This window comes from Centroberyx gerrardi, chromosome 15 (assembly GCF_048128805.1).
Source record: "Centroberyx gerrardi isolate f3 chromosome 15, fCenGer3.hap1.cur.20231027, whole genome shotgun sequence".
NCBI classification, from domain to species: Eukaryota; Metazoa; Chordata; class Actinopteri; order Beryciformes; family Berycidae; genus Centroberyx; species Centroberyx gerrardi.
Window position 1 is genome coordinate 2,840,375 of NC_136011.1, and position 25,457 is coordinate 2,865,831.

Sequence of the window (25,457 nt, forward strand, 5' to 3'; positions counted from 1 at the left end):
CTCTACGGGTGCAAAACAAAACTGGGTCGCGTGCGGAACAGGATACTACTCATACTATACACACTACATGCAACATGTAACTCATGTAACACATGTAGTATTTTTAGTGTGCTAGATCCATACAGTGTCCCATTCCGAACATGGCCCTGGTCTGTTGCTGACACTTTTTTTTTGTTAGAAACATTTTGATAAGTGGCAGCTGCAGTAAAACTCATCCTGTGCTTGCCTTCTCCCGGTCAATAATAATAACAATAATGTAGTATGTTCTGATAAAACTGTTGCTTCAGCAATAATGATGCCAAGCGCCCAACATGGACCATCCTTAAAAAAACATGTAAGCCCATGTTAGTGCTGGATTCTGTATTTTGCGCATGTCAGTAAATTTTATTCTGATTACATGTGTTGGAGCATGTAAATGCACATCTTATGTGATCATTTTATTTTATTTATTTCTCATGTAAACACTTGCGGTTTAGAGTATGTTTGTGTATCTCAGTCCCCTGAAGCTGTCTACCATGTTTGGCACAAATATTGCCTATTGGAAAAAAGTTTTGCATAAAATACAAAGAGGCGGAAAATCAAAATAGCTGACATTGGCAGTCCCAATAGCAAAGTTGTAGATCTACAACACCTGGATGCATGTACAAAGTTTGGCGTCAATTGGAATTATAATGTGAGAGTTATGGAACTGGGAACAACATGCAAATTTGTGCGCTATATCCCCACCATCTGGCAAATATGTGTAGGCTGCCTTGCCTGAGTATTGGGGGGCCATACCAAGACTTAACATTTCCTTTTTGTGTTTGCTTTTTTGTTCTTGGAGAATAAAAAATCTTTGGCAAATGATAATATGCAGACTTCTCAACATACAAACTTCTCTTGGTTACATCAGATAGACCTTCTCCCACAGAGTAAGACTCATCTCTCATGACTAAGGACGAGGCTTTAAGAAATGCTGAATCACCCGGCCATTCAGCCTAGGATGAGTACACTCAATCCAACTTTTGCAGTGATGTAGAGGCTCTATCTATAGCCTAATCCACATCAACACGATATTAAGGCTGCCTTGTTATGCTTCGCACTATGAGGGGGCAGTTGACAAGCAACACTTCCCTCCTCTTTTAAGACGGTGATGTGTGTGCCGTGATTCACAGTAGATTTAAGAGTCCCTGGTGTTTCAATGGAGACAATGCACCATCAATCAAGCTCTGGATCATCTCTTTCATGTCTGAAATCAGCATGAAGCCGAGCTTTTCAAGGTTGACTAGCAAATATCCTGCGGTGGTCATAGCCATCTTGGTGTTAGCAGGTTGAAATCGCTGATGGCTGGGAAGTACATCGCTTTGTGCTTTTGGTGCCCATGGGCGTATTCTGGACCAACTTGATAAATGGGATCCAGCAATCCACGTTAATTCTGAGCAGATGCAGTTCCTCCTGGACTTTGAGAAGCAGCGAGAGATGGTAGCATAACCTTATTCCTAACCCGTCCCCATACCTTAGCCGCCCTGGCAGAAAAGAAAGGATATCAGCTGGGGTCCAGAATATGGAAATCTATCTCATGATTAAGACAGGAGTTATTTCAGGAGTTGATTCAGCGAGAGGATTCAAGGATCTTTCCATGTCTCTTTTTGAATCCAGAGAGGCATTAATGACCCTTACAATGAAGTCTCTATGTTCCCCGATATAAGATGTAAAGACTCAAACCAAACTAATCAAGGATGTCAAGGCTCCATCTTCATCAAGCCTTCCCCAGGTGTGTCAGGCTGTTGATACAGAAAGCTGTAGAGCACCAAACACTCCGCTGCTGTAGATCAAAAGTCTGACCAGCCTGTTCAGAGAGGATCAGGCTTGATGCGGTTTGCTCCAGGAGATCAGTACTCCATCTAACTTCACCCAAGTGGCCAAACCTGCAGCACCCGACTGTTCCAGCATCAAAGCCACATCTGAACAAAAACACAGGAGGAGAGTTAGGATTGTGGCTGCTTCTCGTGGCTTTTTCCACATACTCAGAAAAAGGAAGAACAACCCATCAGATAATAATGATGAACTTACATTGTGGCACATCAGTGAAGAGGAGAATGCCCACTCATCTACAGCCTGACTCCTTGAGCTGAAAAATAAGACAAAAAAATGTCATTAGTATACTATTACACTTGTTACACTAACAGGCTACTACATCTATCAAAAAATAAATAAATCTTGGCAATACACAGCTACATAGTTGCATAAGTTGAAATGCTTAAAAAAAAACCCCGAAGATATGGTCACATGGGCGTCATTATCAATTAGATTTTTAAAGCTGTTGGCAAATCATAATGCATCTCTCATAAATCTAAATAGGCAGTTAGAAGTCGCTTCTGGGTCCTCGTTGTAGCTTAAAAAAAGTTACTTCATGGATACATTACATTCTGTTCTCTCGTATGGACGGAGAGAACGTCACGCCAATCTTTGCCAGATCCGGCGGGCAAATTGATGTTGTTTTAGGTATCGGCAAATGCACACATCTCGTAGAACATGATGTAAAGCCTTTTATGAATCAATGTATTATTCTAGTAAATTCGGCATACAAGTGATCCACCAAGCAGCTCTTTATTTAGGTAAAAATCCCAATTTTGCGATTAGGTTCACACTTAGCGCCGTTTATTTTGGTGGACAAGGATTGCGGAAATAACAAGCGAACCAATTCCTAAAGTTGAAATTTCATTAAAATTAGTGCTGCTTGGGGTATTACATGTATGCCGAATTGAAGAGTGGCTCCCATCGGTTCAGGAACGCCTTAAGTCATGTTCTACAAGGTATGTACGTTTGCCAATACGAATGGCCCCGTTAAATTGTCATTTTTTTAAAATAGAATTTGGCGTGACGTATGCGCGTTTAAAGCGTTGTTACAGGAATTGTCTTTCATGCTGTCCACTATAACACTTTACTTATCAAAAACACACGTGGGATTTCCCACGATCTAGTATTATCAGCTGGGATATTAAACCAGTGTAAAGTTTACACTTCATAAACCAGACTGGGATGAGTTGGTCTGTCTGTGTGCCAAAGCCAAGGAACGTCTGCGGTCACTAATGAACACATTCTGCCTCCGTCATCACGTACAGCCACGTAGCACGTTTGTCCAATCAACTGAGGAGCCTGAAGCTCAGGAAAGAAGCAGATGATATGGCAGCTTTGAGAGCGACCAGGTGGAACTTGCTTTGTTAATACGGAAAACCTATGAATATGAAAACGTTTTAACGCAGAGACGGCAACAGGGCAGTAGGTCGAAATGATTTACTTAATACTGGTTTCCGCGTTCTCCGGAGCACTCGTGACATTGATATTACAGTTCTTGCTGATTTACCGGAGAAGCCCCGAGCCTATAGCCAGGACAGTGCAATATGTCAAAGCAGTGCCTGATCCCGCATTGAAGGATTACTTTAATAACCAACATGCCGAACCAGGCCAGCAACAGCAAGACAACACAGCATCTGCTGCATCCAAACAGCAAGAGGCCGTCTCCACAAGGCAACAGGAAGCGGCTGTCACCAGCGGTAGCCCCAAACAACAGCCGCCACCGTCTTCTCAGAGCGAGCCCATCCATACATCCAAACCCGAGACGTGCAATTTTCTAAATGCTATATTTCTGTTCCTGTTCAGGGAGCTCCGAGACACTCCCGTCGTCAGACACTGGCTCACCAAAAAGATCAAGGTGGAGTTTGAGGAGCTGCTGCAGACCAAGACAGCAGGTCGGCTCCTGGAGGGGCTCAGTCTCAGGGATATTTCCCTAGGCAATTCTTTGCCGGTTTTTAAAATGGCCAAACTTATGAAGCCGGTGCATTTGAATGAGGACGGTATGCCCGAGGAGCTTAACTTTGAGGTGGACATCGAATACAATGGCGGCTTCCACCTCGCCATCGACGTCGAGCTGGTGTTTGGGAAGTCTGCCTACCTGTTCGTCAAGATGAGGCGCGTGGTGGGCAGACTGAGGCTGCAGTTCACGCGCATGCCCTTCTCCCATTGGTCCTTCTCCTTCCTCGAGGACCCGTTGGTGGACTTCGAGGTGAAGTCTCAGTTTGAGGGAAGGCCGCTGCCTCAGCTCACCTCCATCATAGTCAACCAGCTCAAACGGGTCATCAAGAAGAAGCACACCTTACCCAACTACAAAATCAGGTAGGCTTAAGAAACACACCTTACCCAGCTACAAAATCAGGTACAGTAGGCTTAAGAAACACACCCTACCAAACTACAAAAATCAGGTTTGGGAGGTTTTAGAAACACCTTACCAAACTACTAAATCAGGTAGGCAATGAAGACATGGCTTTGAAATAGATTTCTGTCAAATTTTGTTTCATATTTGCACTCATACTTTGCCTAATTATATGTTTAGTGCCCCCAACTGAGCCCATGTGATCATAAAAACAGTTAAGGTCGCTTCCCTGACTTGACACGTGTCACATGCCTATCATATCCCCATCTAACTGTGAGCTAGACTGTTAACATCTGATAGCCTACAACTGTTTGAGTGCTGCTTCATAAAGAACAGTGTGGGCTACTTAAATCCTACACAGATATGTGCCCTTCATAATGCATCAGGCCACAATGCTTTGTTTTTCTCCAAGGCCAGTAGGCAGTCCACCTCCGCTCAGTGTACTGTGAAGAAAAAAAAAACGAATAGAGAAGAGTACAGAATAGCAGGCAGTCCCAGAGGCAGGGTTTTCTTTGGCTTGAGGAGGCCAACGGTGGAGGTGAAATGATGCTCCCCATTCATATGACAGGCCAACAGGCATGGTGAATAGTGGGTGTCTGCTTGATTAAGGTCGTTCAGAAACAAAACTAGTTCTGCCTGTCATTTGTTCCTCTCAGTAGAATGAAGGAGAATTTAATTATTACTGCGTCCAGTCACCCCATTTTATATGAGGCATCTTTGGCTGAACATTGTGACAAAATAAAAAGAGCAGTGGCGTGGATGATGGTGTCTGAAATCGTGGGTGAAGAGAAATTCACAACAGTGCTGGTATAACAAGCAACTTAGCTGAACCCGAAAGCTAGCAATAGTGCCGGGTACTAAGAAAGCAAAACCTGCATCCATTACTTCCACGGCCATGAGGTAGCCAATATTTTTGAGAATAGCATTGTAAAGCGTCATGGGTGTTGCTATGGACATTCACCGTTAGGCAGTAACATTGTTGGTGGGGGTGGAGTTACTTGGTTAAGGGGGAGTTGAAGACTGTTAAAGGACTACACCGACTTTTGGAGAAATTGGCTCGTCAGTCAGCTTACCATGTTACGATAGGGGTTCCACCAAAATCATCTCTTGTGTCTCTCTTGTGGTAGATATTGCTGTCCTGTGCACATGCTAACATATTAGCATACAGTATGTTAAGTGCCTGTAGGCAACTATGCCCAATGTAAGAAGATAGACCTTTTAGTAATCCAGAGTTGCTGTTGTTTTTTTTTAGCGGCAATCTTGCCATATAAAGGGTAAGTTGACCAATGGGCCAGTTTCCCAAAAAGTTGGTGTTGTCATTTAAAGCAATATTAGTTTTAACATGGAGGTTATTCAGCACTTGACCACCATGAAAACCAGAATATAAACTAATCACCAAGATCAGATGCAGCTGGACGAGTTTGTAGTGTTCAGATTTTTACTTCCTATTCATTTGAATGAACCAGGAAAATAGACTGAAAACTGACATTTAACAGGTTGGTGAACAGATTCAACAACAGATCCCACTACTGTGATTTTCAATTGACATTTGGTCTTACTTTTTAGAACCTCATTTCGCCAAATAGCATTTTTATTGATAGAAGACAACATAGCGGAGGGATACCATTTAGGAGAGATAGTTCCTGTTTGGGAGACCGGATCTACATTTATTTTTAAATACTAATTTTAGTGTAAAGCGAGGATAGAATTGCAAAATGACGAAGGACCCAAGATTGCTTTATTGTCTTAAAAGAGGGGATCTGTTGTTGAATCTGTTCACAAACATGTTAAAACTAAGTGGCATATTGCTTTAAGAGTCGGGAACAACTTTAGGAGAATACATAAGGCTACTGGAAGCAGTTCAGGAGCCGTACACGCAGTTGTGGGCTCTTTCAGTGAATGGGAATGCACCTGTTGCTACAGCATCCACAGCTAGCAGACCACTGACAACACACACACCCTTTTCAGGACAGAGAGAGGAGTGACCTGCTGTCACTACGTTGAGAAAGTTTTGAAATGACTACGGCCGAGTGTGAAATAGACACGCTTCTTACACTAATTTGTGTGAAGCTGATAGGGGGAAGACTGGCCAATAGGGCTACTTCCTGTCATTTTCAGTGGTGCAATGTGCAGCATTTCACCCACTTACTCACACACACACACACACACACACACACACACAGACATTCTCACTCTCGCTCTCGCTCTCTCTCTCTTGTTCCTCCTTCCTCCTTCCTCCTTCCTCTCTTTGTCTGCTTCACCTTGCAGAATTTTAATAGCAGCATTTTATTAGCAGAATAAACAAAATATGCACTATCTCAGCATGTTAAAAGCTGAGTTATGAAGTAGAAAAGCTGAATGGAAATGGTAACATTGGATTAAAACACTGCAAAAAAAGTTTTTAGCTTGCTTTAAGTTGAACTTTTTTTTTGTCACAGAAATTATGTGATAAATAGTGATAGAAACACATTGGTCAAATCTGTACAGTCTGTTCACCACGACCTCCAGAAATGTAGTACCTGCTGTTTCTCCCATGTGTAAGTTCAAACAGAGTTCAAACTACATTCTTTTAATTGGAAAAACTGAAAATTACAAAATAGACAGGACAGACAAAGTAATGCCAGAATACTCTTCTCTTCTTTGCTGACAATTTGTCAGTTCATGTCAGTTCCTGATGCTTATGGAGAGCCACAAAATTTGTGTTTGGATGCGATTTAAAATGTAGTGAAGTACAATACTTCAGTAAAAATGTCCTTTAGTGAAAGTAAAATTACTAACTTAAAAAAAATACTCAAAAGTACAAATACACAAAAAAGCTACTTAATGACAGTAACGTGAGTAAATGTAATTAGGTACATTTACTCATTTAGTTATTTATTAGTTATGTAATATCAACAAGTACATTTCTTTATTTTCTTCTTGGAATGAAAGCATAAAATATGGCCAACATTAACTGACACTAAAGAACTAAAGCAATTCTTGAAAAACTCCATCTTCCAACTTCCATTTTTCTCATGAATGTGTTTTTCTTTCCTTTGTTTTAACACCTGTATAACATTAGATTTTTTTGTGACATTTACAATTTTAGGCTAAAAGTCCTTTTGACAGTTGGATGGAAACATAGCTTATTAGGCAGTCTATGTGTTCATTAGTGTGTCATGAGGTGAAGTGAACAGGGCCATCCAGATGCAAATATGAAGAGAAAGGTCTGCTAATGTGCCTGTTGTGCTGGGATAGTGCCAGAACAGTGGGCTTTACATCACATAAAATATCTCGCTGTAATGAAGATTTCAAACAGTCTGAGGCCTAATAGAGCGTTTACTCCTTTTAGTTCGGTTCATTTTGGCAGGTGAGAACAGTGCCATTCAAACTCGGCCCTCTTCCAAGAGAACTGTGGTGTGGTTCATTAGGGGTGAGAGTGTAATCCAAACCAAATGCAGGAAATGAGCCCAAAACACAAGGTTTTATGCGTGTAAGAAGATAGATGTTGACATCTGACAGAATTTACTCATGCTTGGAAAGCCTAGCATAACAAAATGAACCAAGGGCAAGATGTTAAGATGTGGTGAAATGCCTCCTCCATTTAGAGCCAAAATCTGTAACCTTGTGGGATGACATGTTACCAAAACTCATGTGAATCCATGTGACTTTGTTTACAAGTACAATTGGGCAACGTAAATGAACCCAAATGAACCAAATGCAACAACGTAATGTCTTTTCCACTGTGGTTTGGACCAAAGGAAACTGTACAGTAGGTATGAGTGCACCCTAAGAGTTTCCTGTTCAGCCAATCAGGATCAGCTCATATCACCTACAGAATTTGCTTTGTACAACGCTTCTCCTAAGTGTATCTGTCAGCCCGCCACGATTGCTGTGACAGCACTTGGTAGATTCAGCATCAGTGCTTCCAATTACATGGCACACTGACCCAGACTTCTGGTCCCGGTCGGGTTACATTCGCAAAGGTCACTCTGCCGTGGCGGGACTGCAGTGGTAGCTGCATCACAGCGTCAAAACGTCCACGCGTTGGCTTTGTTTACCTCGTTATGTCTCAGTCCTTTTTGTTTTGCCTTCATGGTTAGTGTAGCACATCTCAAATAGATGCTCAAAAAAGCCTTACTGTGTGTGCGCATGTCAGTCCAGACCTGACTACTGCTTGTAACATACAAAATCTATTAACATTTTACCACATTGTTGCAGAAGGTTAACCCCATAACAGCTTTTATTATTGGTTAACATCTCTCGCGCAGTATGAATCAGGTTCCCTTACCATTTAATAGGTGGGTCACCTTGGCTTCAAGAGCTGCTAACCCACCCAGAAGAATTTCATTAATATGCGTTTTCAGTGGAAAGTTTTAGTGTCACATGGTCTAAATCCTGTTTCATGGATTTCCCACCAGATTCTGGGGGAAACACTGGTATGAGTAATTATATGCAAGACTAATTGGGTCATTCCTGTTGTTTGGATGGACAGACGAGGTGAGAGGAGATGTTTTTTTTAGCAAGTCAGTGCACTGCCAAGGTCAGACTTTAAGTTTGCGTTCAGTTTTGCTTGTTTCATGAGAGCCAACTACTAAATGTAAGCATTAAACACTGTTATATTCTGCCACAGACCCACTGACATGCCCACAACATCAATGCTTTGAGTCGTGTGGGGGAACACTGCAGCAAACGGGACTTTTCTAAATGCGCGTGTGCGTTACCCATGATCATGCAGAGCAAGTGAGCAAGTGTGATGAGATGATGTAATGGGGAACAGCCTTTGAGAATGAATGCTGGACCTTGGGATTTGCTGAGTGGCACAGATGGCAGGACTGTGGAGGGGAGGGCTGGGACAGCGGCCCACTGGAGGTAATCCAGGCATTACAACACCCATGTAGAGGCAGAATCCAAGCTATGGGGAATACTGCAGAGAATTGTGCACTCCAGACTCCAGGGTTCCCAACTTTTACATAGCAAGGACCTCAAATGATACACCTTAGACCACAGACCTCCATTTGATCAGATTTTCTCTCAGGGACCAACATTTGAGAATATAATATTTGAGGGTATTCGTGCAGGAATTGCATAGCTGTCCGTAGTGTAGACAGGGAAAGTGAAAATAGTGATGGTCATTCTCATACATTCTATTATGGTGCAAACTTTTACAATTTGTGAAATAATATTGAAAAGAAAACTTCTATAGAGGCCCTGGAGGTAGCTGGACTCCACTTTGGGAACCTTGCACGAGGTACTAAATTACTAATATTCTAATACATTTTTAAAAGGCAACAAGTTGATTCATTACAATAGCATATGTTTTGCACACATATGCATTTGCGCACGTATGCACACTTTTTTGCAACTTAAGCACATATATATATTGTGCACACAGTAGCATGTTGTGCACACGGGTTAATAAATCTCTTCCCCCAATGTAATATACAGTATATCTGTATATACATTACAGCGTCAACTCGCCCTACACACCACACACACACACACACACACACACACACACACACACACACACACATACATACATGTTACCCAGTGTCAGCTGTGTTGTTTGTTACATAATTGCTCTCCAGACATCTGTTATCCCTCCACTTGAACCTCTCTCCTCACCCTATTCTATCATTTCCCGTTATAGGGGGAAGCGTGATAGCTACTGTATGGGTTTATGTATAGGCCACACCACTGAAAACAGCTGACCATAGTCTTCAGCCTGGCCATTTTAGACGGAGACCGGTTCCCTTTTAGCTCGGCTCTGTCTGCTTTGCGCCGCAGACAGAGGGAGACTTCGGCATCGATCGGACTGCCACTGTAGTTTAGCCGTTCTTTTGGCTGAATCCCTTGGAGCGAGAGATGATGAGTTTTGTAAAACAACAGGGCCGTAATGGCACAGAGCTGGAAGTAATACTATAGCCTGAAAACAGCCATTTGCTGCTCTATAATGCACCTCCCATCTCACTTTTTTTTTTTAAACGTCACAGTAGATAAATAGTGCAGGAGCAAAGTCCATGTCACAGCCAAATCCCTTCCCCTAATGTCCAACCCGTCAGTCAATAAGGCATCTGTCTTTTACAACAGGGAAAGTGACCGGCTGCTCAGAGGAGTGAGATTAATTAAGAGATTAATAAGATTCATTGCCAAATTGGATGGGAGCTGATAAGTTGTTTAGATGGTAAAAGACAATGCATGTTTCTGACTTGAACACTAGGTTAATGTGCACACTAAACATTTAGATTACTGACGCGTTAAATATTTAGATTATTGAACTGTTATTAGAGACCTAGTCAGACAGCGCAGTGGTTCCCACAGGAAATTCCGTAGTCAAGGTGGTGGTCCGGGGTGTCCTGGTGGCTCAGTGGTCTAAGGCGCGTACCATGTAAACGCAACGTCCTGGTTTGGAATCCGGACCAAGTTCTTTGTCGCATGTCATCGCTCTCTCCCTCCCAATCTTTCCTCTCTCTCTTCACTTTCAACTGTCCAATAAAGGTGAAAATGCCCCGAAAATAAACCAAAAATGAATAATAAAAAAAAGGTGGTGATCCAAGGGAAGGGGGGAATTACCAATACCTGTACAACAAATGCAACTTAGCAACTAGACCAAAGGCCGACGAACAGTGATGCACAGTGAATATCAATGTGCAGTTACAACAATGTTAATTGGAAATGTTAACAATAGACTCCTGTAAGGTTATTGCTCACGTGGTCTGATCGTGATATACTGACGTAGTTTGATATACTGACATTCCATTTAAAAGGATGATGGACACAATGTGGGCTTGGGCGTCCTGCTGCTCCCTTCATTAACTCTCCCCTCTACTTCTCCAGTGACACTTTTTGACCCGGAGACGTTGTGGTTAATTACTGTATCCAACTTTGAAACTCAGGTGACAGTTTGGTCCAAATTAAATTCATTAATACAATGAAATATTCATTTTGCAGGAATTTCTCAGCCTCTGTACTGTAGTGCATTTCAGTTAGAGCCCAACAGATACATCAGTGCACTGGCCATATTCACCTTTCATACTTATATCACTATTGGTGCATATTGCCCTGATAATGTGTCAATAAATTATGCACAAAAATTTACATTTTGATCTAATCACACATTTTTTTTTAGAGAACTGGGAAGTTCTCTACAACAGAACTACATTTTTATAAGGTGGCTTCTAATGTGTCATTTGAACTATAGCATGCCTACAATGAATATGTTCAAACCTGACCATAATAAGACACCATCTTTGTTATTCTAGTGTTCTTGCATTTCATGAAATGTTACCACAAAGTAAGCACCCTTATTATCCACATTTCCCTGTTAGCTAAGCCTGGTTCCCGACTCCTGAATCGCGACCCGCCCACTCTTCAGATTTGTCGAGTGATTCAGAGAGTCTGGTGTTGCTCTATTCAAAGGCGATTTCTCGATTGGAAAAACGATCGGACCAATCAGCACCTTTGTGGGCGGGACTAAAGTTTGAACCGTTCGTGCAATGGGTTTTTCATTGGCATTTCGGCAGAATAATATTTGTTGAAATCATTCCTTAACCAACATATTGTCTTTACAAAGACGATATTTTTGTCAAAAACGACTGACATTCTTGGTAAAGTTAGTAAATACGCCCAGCATCAGTGTAACTGAAAATAACGTCAGAGCGGCCGGATACGTCAGTCATTAGTGATTGGTTCGGGGGAAAATCAAACCCCCCCCCACAGAAAACGGCTAACAAGGAGGAAATGTCAGACTGAATAATGAAGTGGTAACGAAATGGCCGTTCAGTCTGAATATCAGGCTACTGTTAGCTAGCATGGTGTCTTTGATATCACTGTAAGCCTCGGAATATGTCCTGTGTTCTTAAATTTCCAACCGCATTACACAAGAATTTTATGGCATCAAAAATGCATGTTAAAGAAGCATCGATTTTATTTCTCTTCAGGGCAGTCGACCAAAATGATTGCAGCGAATAAGGCTTCCTCATCAGAAGACTTGATATCTACTACAGAAAAAAAACCAATCTCATGCTTTTTCAGGTTGTTGCATTTTGTTGGTACTCTCACCTAGCATCCCCCCCTGCCCCACATGTGGTCATTTTAGGATTATTGCCTGGAACATCAGCCTGCATTTTCATGCCAGGTCCCCCAAAAATAGACATTAATCCCCTACCCCTTACTCCAGGACGATTAAACAGTTTGCAGATCTTCGGCAGACAACCATGGAGCAAAATTTGGAAATCACTTTAATCAGCAAGAAACATACTCGGGGTGTTTCATTTATTATTGTGTTTTGGAGAATGTTTTATGGAGTCTGGTGTTGCCCAGTAAGCCTAGATTTTAGGATTTAGTGCATCATAATCAGACAGTTTATCTATGATTTTATGGGTGTGGCCTGAAGGGATTTTTTTGTCATGCTGCCTTTTTAAGCCTATGGGGCTTAGAGAGCTGTTTGCTGGGCCGTGTGTCATATCATACTTCCATTTTATTACTCTATTCCTTTGATCGTGTGAAATGATGATGTTGGCCAGTGTTGGACCAGACTGTCATAACAGCAGTCGGTTATGAGGACGGTTAACACCAGTGGGTGATAGTTTTTCACCAGCATCTGTAAGATGAGTGATATCAGAATAGGCTCAAGCTTGACACTATGGAGGAGTGAAATGCGAGTGGCCTTTTAACTTGGACAGGTTTGATGTAACATGGACTAAAAAATATTCTACACTGAACATGAAGGCCAAATGCTTTTGCCAGTGCACTTGGTTAGATAAGGGCCAATCCTGCTCATTTGGCATGTAGCAGATAGCATGTAGCTGATACAGGCCTGAAACTAGCTAATGTAACAGTTCTGTACATAACATTCCTTCTTTGGCCCTTGTGTGCGTTGGGCCTTTTCAACGGAGAAGAAAAGGAGGCTAATCTCATAAGAGCTTTCTGATTAGAGTCAAGTTTCCCTCCTGAAAGGAATGACTGCATTGTTCCTTAAGCCTTTTGACTTCTCATTAGCCGAGCTGTCATAAGCCGATACAGTGACTTTGAAACTGCAAATGCCAAGAACAGAACGCATTGGAGTTTTTTTTGTTCCTCTAATATTAGTTGGGGCTACTTCCGTTGCAAAATGTCACATTTCTACATCACATTTCTATTCCCCTGCCTGGGTCTTGATTTGTTTGGTTCCCAGAGTGCCTAGGGATGGGAAGAGACAGGATCATCAGATCATCAGTCTGGAATCACAGGGAAACCACTCAGTCCTGCACAGACACAGTATATGGTGTTATTTATCCCTGTGTTTTCAGACTTTTCAGACACCCTCAGGGTGTTGTATCCTACTATCAGTAGGATACAACACATGACAGCTTGGATAGGGAGGAGGGGGCTGATGGAATGGGCTCTCAGATTCCCTGACTTGATTCTGCTTTTTGAGGCTTTTTTTTTTTGTGAAAATCCAAAACCAGCACTATCTGCAGCAGCAAAATACTGACGCCTGCACAGCTGTCAGTCTGGATATTCTTTGTCTGATACAAAGAAAGATGCTATTTCATTAGCAAACGTGTCTGGAAGTTGGCAGTGGTCATGGTGAGCACATTCTGTGGTTTTCTTGTGATTCCAGACTTGTCGGACACCCTGTATATGAGTAAATACACACAGTTCTCTTAAAACCTGTCTGTGGTTAGAAAGGTCAAGCTGACTGTGTCATGGAAGGCTAATCCGTGCATGTACACTATAGTAAAGTGCATTTCTTCCAGTAATTTAGCTATAATGCTATGAGGCAGGGCACATTGTTGCTCATACCCTGGCCTGAAGGATAAAGAAGCCTGGTACAGGACACAGATAGGCCAAAGGGGGTAGCGCATATGGGTGTGCCCAATGCATTTTTAATAGGACCTGCTTGCCCCAGCTAATGGTGTCTGTGGAAAGTGATAGGGTCCCGTCTGCCGACTTGTATTTTGTACTGAAACAAAATGCAAGTACATGTTTTCCAATTACAATGACTCCATAGTGGAGTGGTTGCTGTTAGGCTCTCTTGGCTGATAAACGATGCCTGTTCCTATCATTAGCACAGCTTCTCCTGTGTCCTTGTGCTCGCGAAGTCTAACTCTGACCTTCACTACCCATCAAATGAAAATGCACATTACATAGGCTACATAATACATTTTAGAATGGAATGTAGGGCTTTGTGGACATTTGGGAATTAATGGTTTGGGGATCAAATGACACAGGGCCACACCACACTTTAAACAACTAACACCAAAATACAGAATTATACAAAGTAGAGTTTAATCCACTATGAAGGTGTTTTACTTGGCATAGTTTAATGACTGGCCCCTTGTCAAGTCTTGGCTGGCACCGCATGGCTAGCTCTTAGTGGAGGTTTGGTGATGGGACTGATTTAAGGTGCAAAAAATAAGATTTTTACTGTCACATAGCACCAAATGACCATATCTGCGGGAGGTTGATACCAATGACTTAATGATTACTTGCCTTGATTTTTGCCTTTCAAAACCCACTTTCTAGCCTGTACAAAACTCCCCACCCATTGGAGTTTCAAGACACTCCCAATCCTGCCCAATCCCAACACTCCCAAGACCTTTCAGCTATGAAGGCTAAAAAGCCTCATTCTTAAGGTGCGGTCACACTAGCACTTGACGTCAATGGGAAGCTTTGCAGAAATTCCCTTTGCTTCCCATAGACGTCAGTTGAAAACCACATGAATCGATTTTGCACTTCGCCTTCACGTAGAGTTCAAATGTGTTTCTATTGGCTGCCTGTGCGTGTTGACCTCTGAAGAAAAAAATCCAACATGGGGCGGGGGGGGGTCCATAATATTATATAACATAGATGGTACATTCATGGTTTTCTTGTTGTAATGCAGTCTACAGTTAACGTTAGCTTGCTAACCACATAGCACAGCATCAGAGTTGATTGATTGCTACTTAGCTACGTTAACTTGCCAATCAAATAGCATTGAATCGGACTCGATTGATAGCTACATACTTAGCTATTTAACCAGCTACTAATGCGTAAACATTGGTGCGAGGTTGTTCACAAAGTGTAATTTATTGTAGAAACCATGGTAGTTACATTCTAACAATCTCTGCTACAAATGAAATGCCTACTTGACACAAAGCGTGACGTCAAGTCCTTTTTTGTCATGATAAGCAAAGACAAATCATTGGGCGAATTCAGGTGTGACCGCCCCTTTTAAGCCAAAAAAACGAATGACCAAGCAGTATTATTATTCCAGTATTTGTTGATATATTACCTCTTCACAAGATGTTTCTTTTGGATCACTGCTCTAATCATCCATTTTACTCATCTCTATTATGAATGTGTGATTTAATTATTTGTGTCAATTACAGGTCACCATAGCTCACAGGGACGGGACTGGTGGTGGTGGAAGGAGGGGAGGTGGGGCTGTAGCAGAGACTTGTGTAGGAGACAGATAAATTGTATATCGATGCTGTGGCAATTCCTACTGGCCACCAACAGAGATAGATAATGGTTATAGATTACTTCATGCCCCTTTAAGCTCTTTAAATTCAGAAAGGACACTTACATTCTCATAAAGTGTATTCTTCCTAGTTGCTACATATTATTGACAAATGCCAGTGTCTGTAAATATGATCAAATCCACATTCACTGAGAAGAAATGTGTTACTGGTAACTAATTTCTAAGTGTCAACTGCAGGCCTAGACATGTTGATGTCACATGAACAGACCTGAACAGAACAAAAATGTGGGCCATGGATGCCAGTGGGTGGATTTTTATTTTGCTGTTATTGTTGTTCTTTCCTGGTAAAAACCCTTTGGCACACAGGAAGTGATGCGTTTTACATTTCTAGAACTGGGTCGTTAATATGAACAGCGATAACCACCATGGATGAACAGAGAAAAGAGCACCACCTACAAAAACTCAAACTTCATCAATGAAAAATCCAAGGAAAAAAACATCACAGTACTGAACACACTGTTTGATTGACAGGTGATCTCTGGGATGTGCAGTGCAAAAAAACACCACAGCAATGAGCGCTTAGCATCAAAGATGGAGACAAAATAATACAACATTTTTAGTATGGGTGGCCCGAGTGGGAATCAAATTGTGGACCCTGGCAGTGTATATAGGACCACTTTCTAGTTTATGTCAGAGTACATGGGAGGCCAGAGAATAATATCACTTTTATCAGTAATGTGGATAGTTTGCCTGAACAAAGTCCACTATTTAGAACAGCAGGAGCCTCAGGCCACCAGCCATAGTACCAGGAGACCAAAATAGCAAAGGACAGGCGTGTGCTCTCAAACAACATTCTTATAATTAAAATGACTAACTCCTTTTCATAAGGCCCGGGCCTGCTGCTCTTAAGGAGTCAGTTCCCTATATAACCACCAACCACCACACCCAACAGCAGAAGTCACGGAATTGTCAGCTTTCACTTTCACTTTGTGTGCTCAAAGTTCAAATGCTTCAAACCTGGCTGACAGGTTTTTCAAATCAACTGTAAATCTATGTGCTCAAACAAAGTCAAATTTTTACCTTGTGTTCACTTCACAGCTTGTATTCAATTATATATTAAAATGTTAATACAAACACTCTTTTAGGGTGTGTAGGGTGGGCAAATGGATTTGAATACCCTTTATTTTCCCCTGATGTTACAGTTGAGTATGTTTTCACCCATTCGCCAAGGTTTGAAAGACCACAGGCAATTTACTTGATATATACATTGTTTTTGGAGAGGTAGCTTTAGTGTCCTTAGGTGTAAATCAGGCTGGGGACGGCGTGGATTTGAGGTTTTATCTGGAATCCCTTATTTGGGCAAATGAACCACCTAAACAATCCCTTGTGCAGAAGCTTACCAGCAGGGAAAAAAACTTTTAGTAGTGATTTGATGTTGTTCTGTGTGTTTGTGTGTGTGCAGCCCACAGCCCACCCAGTATTGTACATAATCATATCATATCATCATATCCCAGCCCCCATAGTGGGGCTGGGATTTCCTTTTGCCTTTCCTGTTCTGTTGCTCAGCTGGTCCAGAATTTAGGACATTATGGGGAACACCCTCACCCCTCCTTATGGGTATAAGGACACAGATGTTGACATCTGATAGCCAGCAGTTCCTCATGCTTAGAAAGCCTAGCATAACAAAATGAAGTCTGGACTGATGCTCATATTTAGCTATTTCTTCATGTGTTCTTAACAAATATGAACACCAGAGAAGGTAAATTACGGCAAAGATCACAGACAAGTCCATCATGCTTAGTTAAAGTTACAGGGACTGGAATCAGTCCAATAAACAAGCTACTTGTGAGTCCATGTGACTTTTGTTTACAAGCCCCGGTTTGCCCGTAAATACAAATACAAAAATGCAACAAAGTAAACTGTTTGATTATGATGTGGACCAAAGAAAACGAACTGTAGCTGTGATTGCACCCCTTCTCTTGTCCTTAACGCACTGGCGAGCAACTGTTTGTAGCGCATACCTCAGTCACTCCAGAGAGAGTCCTCAACATGAAGACAAGGCTAACAGCTAACTCATTGTGTGGCTGCAGAACGGTTAGCCACAGGGCTAAGAGCAGATCACCCTCTTAAACATAGACGTTGGCATGTTATTTTGGGATATCCTAAGGGACTTGGTCTTCTCAACGCTACACTACTGAATAAAAGCAGAACTCAGCATAGTTGCTCTTGAAATCTGCTTATTGGTGAAAACAGCATGGCTGACATTATTGGAGGGAGCATGAGGGAAGTGATCACAAGCTCTCTGGGTTTCACATCATTACTCTAAAAAGCCACGCCCTCTCTCTCAGTGGAATCACACTGGTTTTCTGCCTTGCACAGTGTTCACACGGGTCCTGGAAAACCTGGAAAGTCATGGGAAATAAACATGGCAAAATTCAGTGCTGAAATATCCTTGAAACTGTATAAAATTGAGGGTTAATTTCAATAGGATTAATTACTTGTCCTTACCTACAGTGACAGCGGTGTCCAGTAGAATCCAGTGGTAAACAGGGGCAATATACCAGTCTTTGTACTGCACTCAAGTTAATTCTCTGAGTGTTGAGCATTTTGACACATCTCTGATTAAAAAGTGTTACTGTTTACACACACTGTTACAAACACGTGTGAGTTTGGAGCAAATTGTAGAATTTTAAGTTTCACGTTCGTTTTCGTGACTGACTTTGATAGCACTTAGGCCGCCCTCTAGTGGCGAAAGGTGGTATAACCGGCATGAGAGATTGGGAAATGGGGAATTTTGAGTCGAAATCGAACAGCTTGTTCAGAATAAGTTAACAGATGTATGCATGTATGTAAGAATGTATGTAAAATACTAGAATGTATTTTACAACACACATTCAGTGCATTAGTTGGTGTTTTTCGGCAGTTTTTCTCCCCAGCAAGGCCAACTGTATAGTGGAAACCAGACCCCTTTTAGAAAAACATGATTAACAAATCAGGAAGGAATCCATTTTTTTAGGCCATCTTCGACTTAGTTATGGAGGGTCATGGAATTGTACATCAGTGCCACGGTGGGAAACCTAAATTAAAATGAAACTAACTTTGGACCATTTTCTGTTTCTCGTTCCAGATACAAGCCCTTCTTCCCGTTTCAAGTGCAGCCTCCGCTGGGCTCGGCCTGTGATTTGGACTTGTCGGTGCAGGACAGCAGGCTGGTGGAAGGCCGACTCCGAGTCACCCTCATTGAATGTAGCAGGTAATAGAGCTCCGTTCATTTTCCCTTCCCTCATTGTTTTAAAGGACTGTGCCATGGGTGATTTTCAAGATTTGAATGGCAGCGCTGCTTTCTTTAATAGTATGCAACAAGACCATGGTATGCTCTTTAGCCTGGCACAGTGACGACTCAGAAATATGTAATATGCATTAGAAAATATAGTCTAATGCATGTTGTATATTTGTTATGCAGCCGCAACCACACAATACAGTACCAACAGCTAACTCTTAGCCTTCAGAAAGTTCTAAACTATAACAAAGAAGTCCCAAATTTCCTTGCCAAACCTTCAACTGCACAAGAAAAACAAAACTGTCGCTACCTCGTCTGACAGCCAAGGTGCACGATCAGGAAAAAGCTAGAGAGGAAGGACAAATTAAGACAGGCTGATGGATGTTCTTAAAACGACTTTATTGGTACCGAGAAACCAATGCGTTCCAGCAGAAAGCCTTCATCAGGGTTACATGAGAAAGAATTAACCAATTTACACCGCGATCATCATTTTTCAACAGCCATTATACTATACTATCAGAATTTATTTGAGAATGATATATTGAGTGGGGGGACTTAATTATTGGGGACTATTATGTGATTTACTATAAAACAAATGAAACATCCATTGCATTAAAGCTTGGGCTATTAGCTTTTGATATATCACAGCCATTTGATAATGGTAGCTTTTTAAATATATATCACAAAAACTGAGAAAATCTATGTGAGATTGATGTTGGCATCAGTCATTTTTTTTTATAAATCACAACTTGGGCATTGATGTGTGATTTATGACCATAACATTTGTGTATAAATATATATAACTTATAACTTTTATGAAGTAGGCCCTAGGTATTTTGGAGCCATGATAACATAAGTCCCATACTTAGGCCTTGCTACAAGGTCAGCCTTTTATCATGTGCTGCTAGCAGTATTGTAACTGAGCAGCTAGTAGGATATTTTACATGCCCACTGGGATTGTATGGAAAGGAAAGAAACCTTATTGATCACTATGAGCCCTCTTGCAGGAATCCTGTCACTATATCTGCTCCTTCAGCAGTTAATGGTAGACTGACAGGGGATTTAAAACTCCATTGCAATCCATACAAGTGAAAAACTGGATGAACTGAGAAGAGGCAGAGAAAGTTTTAGGTCGCACTTCCTCTCCATCACTGGGAACTGGGATAATGATCACTTAGTTAGTACAAAAACTTCATTGTTACTTTTGAGGTCTATGGTGATATGTTTCCAAGAAGCACATATTGTTTTTGTGCCGGTTTTGTATTATTTACATGCTGTATTTGTTAGCGTTCTCTGTTTCTTTCTTTCTTTTTCTCCGCTAAAAGTGTCTGCAGCTCAGAAACCATAAATCATAGAGCAACCGAATTTGGCAGCTGGGTTCCTATGGCCAGCCATTCAGGTTGGCCAGATGGTGGTGCTAAAGCTCACATGTATACATTTTGGTCCATAACTCTAACACCCTATGTGATTGACGCAAAATGTCATACATATGTTCAGGCAGTCAAGCTTTCCAATTTTGTAGTTGACCACCCATGTCCACCATCTTGAATTTCTGGCGTTTTGCATTTTATGAAAAAATGTTTTTTTCCCTAAAGCTTTTTAATTTTTTGAGCTATTGACACAAAATTTGGAAGACAAAATTTGACAAAGTTTGTGGCTAAGCAGAAAAATGGTCATAATTTCATCGACTGTGTGTCCAGTCTGCACAAAAATGTGGTACTAGTAGAACTGAACCTTGTTTGTGTAATTATACAAAAAATGGCCAAAAGGGGGGCTAAATGTCAACAGGATTAATTACTTGTCCCTACCAGTGACAGCAGTGTTTCCACTGGAATCCAACTGGTGAACAGAGGCGAAATGCAAACCTCTTAATATTTATCGATGTTAAAATGCTACATGTAGCACCTTTAATAACCAATACCTGTCATTAGCCTGGCACATCCCTGTAGAAAATACTGTGCTAATCAGTTTCACCATTAAGGCCACCATCAAATGGCTTGTACAGACCGCCGCCCATTGTGTTGGCTAGTCTATACTGGCTCTCACCAGTCTCCCCAGTCCCCGTCCTGAGACAAACCCACTCCCCCTTAGACTCTCAGCCAATGAAAATTTAAACATGGCAGCTTTGGACAAACTAATTACTCCAGCCTCACCCTGGTCTAGAGGTCTATCATGCCTTGCCTTGGGGACACAGAGGAGCTGTGCGTGTGTATGTGGACATGTGTCTATGAATGTGTGTGTGTGTGTGCGCTCAGTCATGCCTGTGTGTGTCTGTTGGTGTTCGATGGACCACATGACGTTCAGATCAAGCTCCTCCATTAATAATTCACATTGTTACAGTTATGCGGCGCCTCCCCACCCACCTTCTTCTGTATGCAGGTTTTCTAAACAAAGCTCTTAGCTCACAAAGCTTTTTGGACTTTTTTTTTTTTCCCAAGTGGTGGTGGGCAAGAGTGACATGTTTAAATGGAGATTTACTAATAACACATGGGTTTGATTTAGTGTCATTTAATGGCAGTAATGTATTTAATGCCCTACTTCCTATCTCAGGAAAGCTTTGGAGACTGTTTTCTTCTTGGTGTACTTCATTGTTGAATTTTATCATCTCACAAGATTGCCTTATAAGTCAGCTGTAAAGCTTCTCTGTGTCAAGTGTAGCAAATGTAATATGCTGTAAATCTCCAGCAGAGGGAAGTATCCACCCATTAATCACTCTGCAATGCACTGTGGTTCAGTATCTGAAAAAATATTAATTTTATATACATATGAAAGTCCACAGACAGATGAAAGTAGATGTGGATGAGCCTAAGTAAAACATTCTATTCAATTATTGGATGGTTGTGTAATAGTTTAGGTTGATGATATTTATTTGTGTCATATTTTGTTTCTTGTTTTTTTTTTTTTAAGACAAGGAAAGTCTTGGAATGTGTTAAATTCTCTGGGGAAATCAGGGAATATCGGGAAATTTCATAAATGGGTAAATTTCATATACTTTACAGGAATATACCAGAATGTATTTCAAACTTGTTTCACACATTCATTGCATTAGACGGCGGTTTCCAGCCCAATTGTAGTGGAAACCGGACTATTCACCCTTTCTAGAGATATATTGACAAACCAGGAAGGAGGAACATTCATAGATCATGGAGGCACTCTGACTTGGTTATGGAAAGTCATGGAAAAGTAATGGAAATTTTTCATCAGGGCCACAGTGGGAACTCTGTCTGATACAATGATCTCCTCACCACAGCAGGGGGCAGCAGTAGTCTCACATATAATATGCTGCTCTCACCTCATCTTTGATTTTACTATGACAGTATACAATATAGTACACACAATTTTAATTGGGAAGTAGGTTGATTTTTGTTCTAATTGGAGCACAAACTTTTTGAATTCAAGCTGCACTAAGCAACTTCATGCTTTGGTGGTGACAAGTGGCACTGAGAGATTTGAATTTTTCCATTACCCAGAAATCATGGCATCAGTAAACTAAATGTCTTGTTCTTATGCTGCATTCCATTCAAAGTCAAAAGTGAGAAACATGGACGCCTGTGGGATTTTCTTTGCCAAAAGTAAAATACTCATTCCTCATTCAACAGCTTATGTTATGTCAGTGGTATTTATCTAGCTAGTTAGCAAAGAATGTTGGTAACTATAAGTGTGACTTTCATTTCAAATTCATGCCCGAGTTGCCTTCTTGGAATTATGGAAGCACTTGAATGGGCCCCATTACATTTTTCTTAGAAGAAAGTCAGAATTTCTGACATCTTTGGAATGCAGCATTAGTGTCTGGAGGTGGAGGTGAAGAGGTTCAGCCATCCCTGGTGAGTCCAGAGCTCACTTGCTGCTGTTTAGGAGACACTTTTGGATTTCGGTCGTAAGTTTTGATTCGTCTCTTCGTGTGTGGAGAAGATATCTTTTTTTTTTTTTTAAACAATATATTGAGTTTTTCTTTTTTTCCCACAAAAAATAAGATACAAGGCAATCAATACAAACAACATCAGACATTAATCCCCCCCCCTCCCCCTCTCCCCCTCCAAAATGTCCGTAATGGGCAGAAAATAAATACATAAATAAACTTTAACATAATGTGGAGAAGATTTCTTACCAGCGACCATACCCGACACAAGAAATTCATTTGCACAAATATCTACGGCGTCTCAGTTGGTGGAGATGGGGAGATGGGGTGGAAAAGTTACTTCCAACATGTTCATCCTCTTCGTGGAGGGAGAGGGGGGACAGGAAGCAACAGGGTTTATGGGAAATGCGGTCTTCATTTTGAGAAACACCAGCACTAATAATACCACTGGTGTGAGATAGAGGCTGCCTTTATTAGAGTAGTACAAAGTAGAGAGAGACTGGAGAGACTGTCCTGTCTTTTGACATCACTAAGCAATAAAATCAGCTATCAGCAGCTTCAGTCCAAAAGTATTGATGTTGTTATCGGCTTTCATAAACCCATATCGGTGGTACCTACGCTGGATAGGAGTGTCGGCTAAATGCCAAAATTGTGAAATGACTATGGGAGTAAATATTGCATTAGGTCTAATATGACTTGTGTCCTGTCCTTGCAGACTGTTCATCCTCGGCTCCTATGACAGAGAGACCTACGTCCACTGCACCCTGGAGCTGAGCAGCCACCAGTGGAAGGAGAAGACCCGCAGCTCCATCAAACAGGTGGGCTTTTCTTTCCCTCTTCACCCCTCACCCTCACTCTCCTCCTTCCCTTATGTAAAATGACACCCAACACCCCTCTGACTGGAAGGCCTCTCCGGTCAGACAAAGAGCCCAGCGGCGATTCCTAGAAAGCGATGCTTCCCTCTTAGATGCGGCCGAGAAGTAACGGATTACTTCTTAACAGGATTAGTCAAACAAAGAACCCTAGTAATACTTTCTAGTTACTGGAACGACTCACTGATCAAATGACAGATATTCTTGATGCTGTTGTGGAGGCCCTGGCTGTGCAGAGGGAAACATATTCAACATGAAATATTCAAATACCAGCATGTTGTGTTGAGTCAGGATTGTCCTAGTAGTGGTTTTGCACAAATATAAGGAGAATTAAGTTTTATTTTCCGGCTGCAAGCAAGAGGGAGAAGGGAGTAGCATGCCAGTTTTCAGAATTAGGAGATCATATTATGAACAGGCTTGAACAGAAATAAAATGCCAGATGCTAGATGTTTTCTGATAATACTTGATCATAGTTAAAAAGTGCTGTTCACACACCCAGCAGTGGGGAAAAAGGAAACACTTCCCAGGCAAATGCCAGATCATTGACACCTTGACGTATTGACATTAGTACAAGATCATTTTCATCTTCCCTGCACTGATTTCACTGTCCCCCTGGTGACATTTTGAATAGCAAAGAAAAACTTCGGGCCCCTCCAGCGAACCTTTTCTAATTGCCGCAATTTAGAGATATTAACATTATCACATCAGGGCTGGTTGGAAGTGACTAATGACAATTTCAGAGTGAAATGTCAAGCCTAATTACTGGCTCCAGCTCCAGCAAAGCTCGACGCCGCCGTCCTCGCCGCGCGCTTATGAATGACATTTGCACCGGCCCCAAAGTTTATTTGTATTCTGCCGAGGACAGTAATTGCTCGGCGCAGCGCTCTGACACGTGATTTTTTTTTTAATCACTCCGGAGCAGTCGGATCCTCTTCCAGCAGGGGGCAGCGATACATCAGCTCTCCATCTCAGAATCATAGGATTATTAAAGCCTAGGTCAGACTGTCAGACTCTTCAAATGCTGCTTGGTGAAAGGCGGTTCACACTACAAGACTGGTTTTCTTGCTGTCCCATTGGAGAGCTGTGCACAAGGGGATCACACACTACCTGATTCTGTCATTCAAAAATATTTTCCCATTTGTCTAGAACAGTCCATGGGAAATGCAGTTATAAAATGGGTGTTCTATTGTTTCTTGCTCGATGGTACATAAGCTAAAGTTACATTTGCATTTAATATGTATTTTGAACATCATCACAAGGATAATATTATTGAGGAATTTTGTTTGAGACTTTTTTCATTAAATATGTAATTGCATACTTATGTGGATTGATCCAGGCACATTGCTATTTGACACAATTTTATATGAGGTTTATTCCTCCCAATACAATTGTATGGCAACTTATCAAGTGTTCTTAAAAGCACCTCCTCTTCTGGTTCATTGTCTTTTTCTTCCAACGCTCCCAGGATCGCTGTCAGATTTCAGTCTTTGACCGCTTCACACTGAACCGGTTCCGACTGGTCTGAAGTCGTCAGAAGTCTAGAACTCCCTCACACTACTGGGCCAATGTGTTTTCTGTCAATGCAGTTTGAGTGTCTGTAGGTGGCGCTCTTTTCTTTGTCTGTTCAGCCATGGTGGCTATCACTGCTCATGCGAACTACCCAGTTCTTCTTCTATTTATTCCAAACAAACCAGACATGTAAAGTGCATCATCTTCCTGCGTGCCAGAGGATTTTTCCCAGGAAAGACCTACCAGACACCGGGTGTTTAGAACAGCCAAAGCTTTCATGAACCGGCTATAGGATGAATCACTATTGTGTCGTATCA

At 41.6% G+C, this 25,457-nt stretch overlaps 1 protein-coding gene across 1 annotated transcript in view; it reads left to right on the top strand.

Moving 5' to 3' along the window:
• The first annotated feature begins 3,215 nt into the window (after positions 1 to 3,215).
• Positions 3,216 to 25,457, top strand: part of pdzd8 (PDZ domain containing 8) — a 45,262-nt gene continuing 23,020 nt past the window's right edge. Inside the window, exons 1-3 of the mRNA XM_071901915.2 lie at positions 3,216 to 4,155; positions 18,748 to 18,873; positions 23,475 to 23,577. Coding sequence (XP_071758016.2) covers positions 3,272 to 4,155; positions 18,748 to 18,873; positions 23,475 to 23,577 — 1,113 coding nt within the window. The 5' untranslated portion in view covers positions 3,216 to 3,271. The remainder of the gene's footprint in view (positions 4,156 to 18,747; positions 18,874 to 23,474; positions 23,578 to 25,457) is intronic.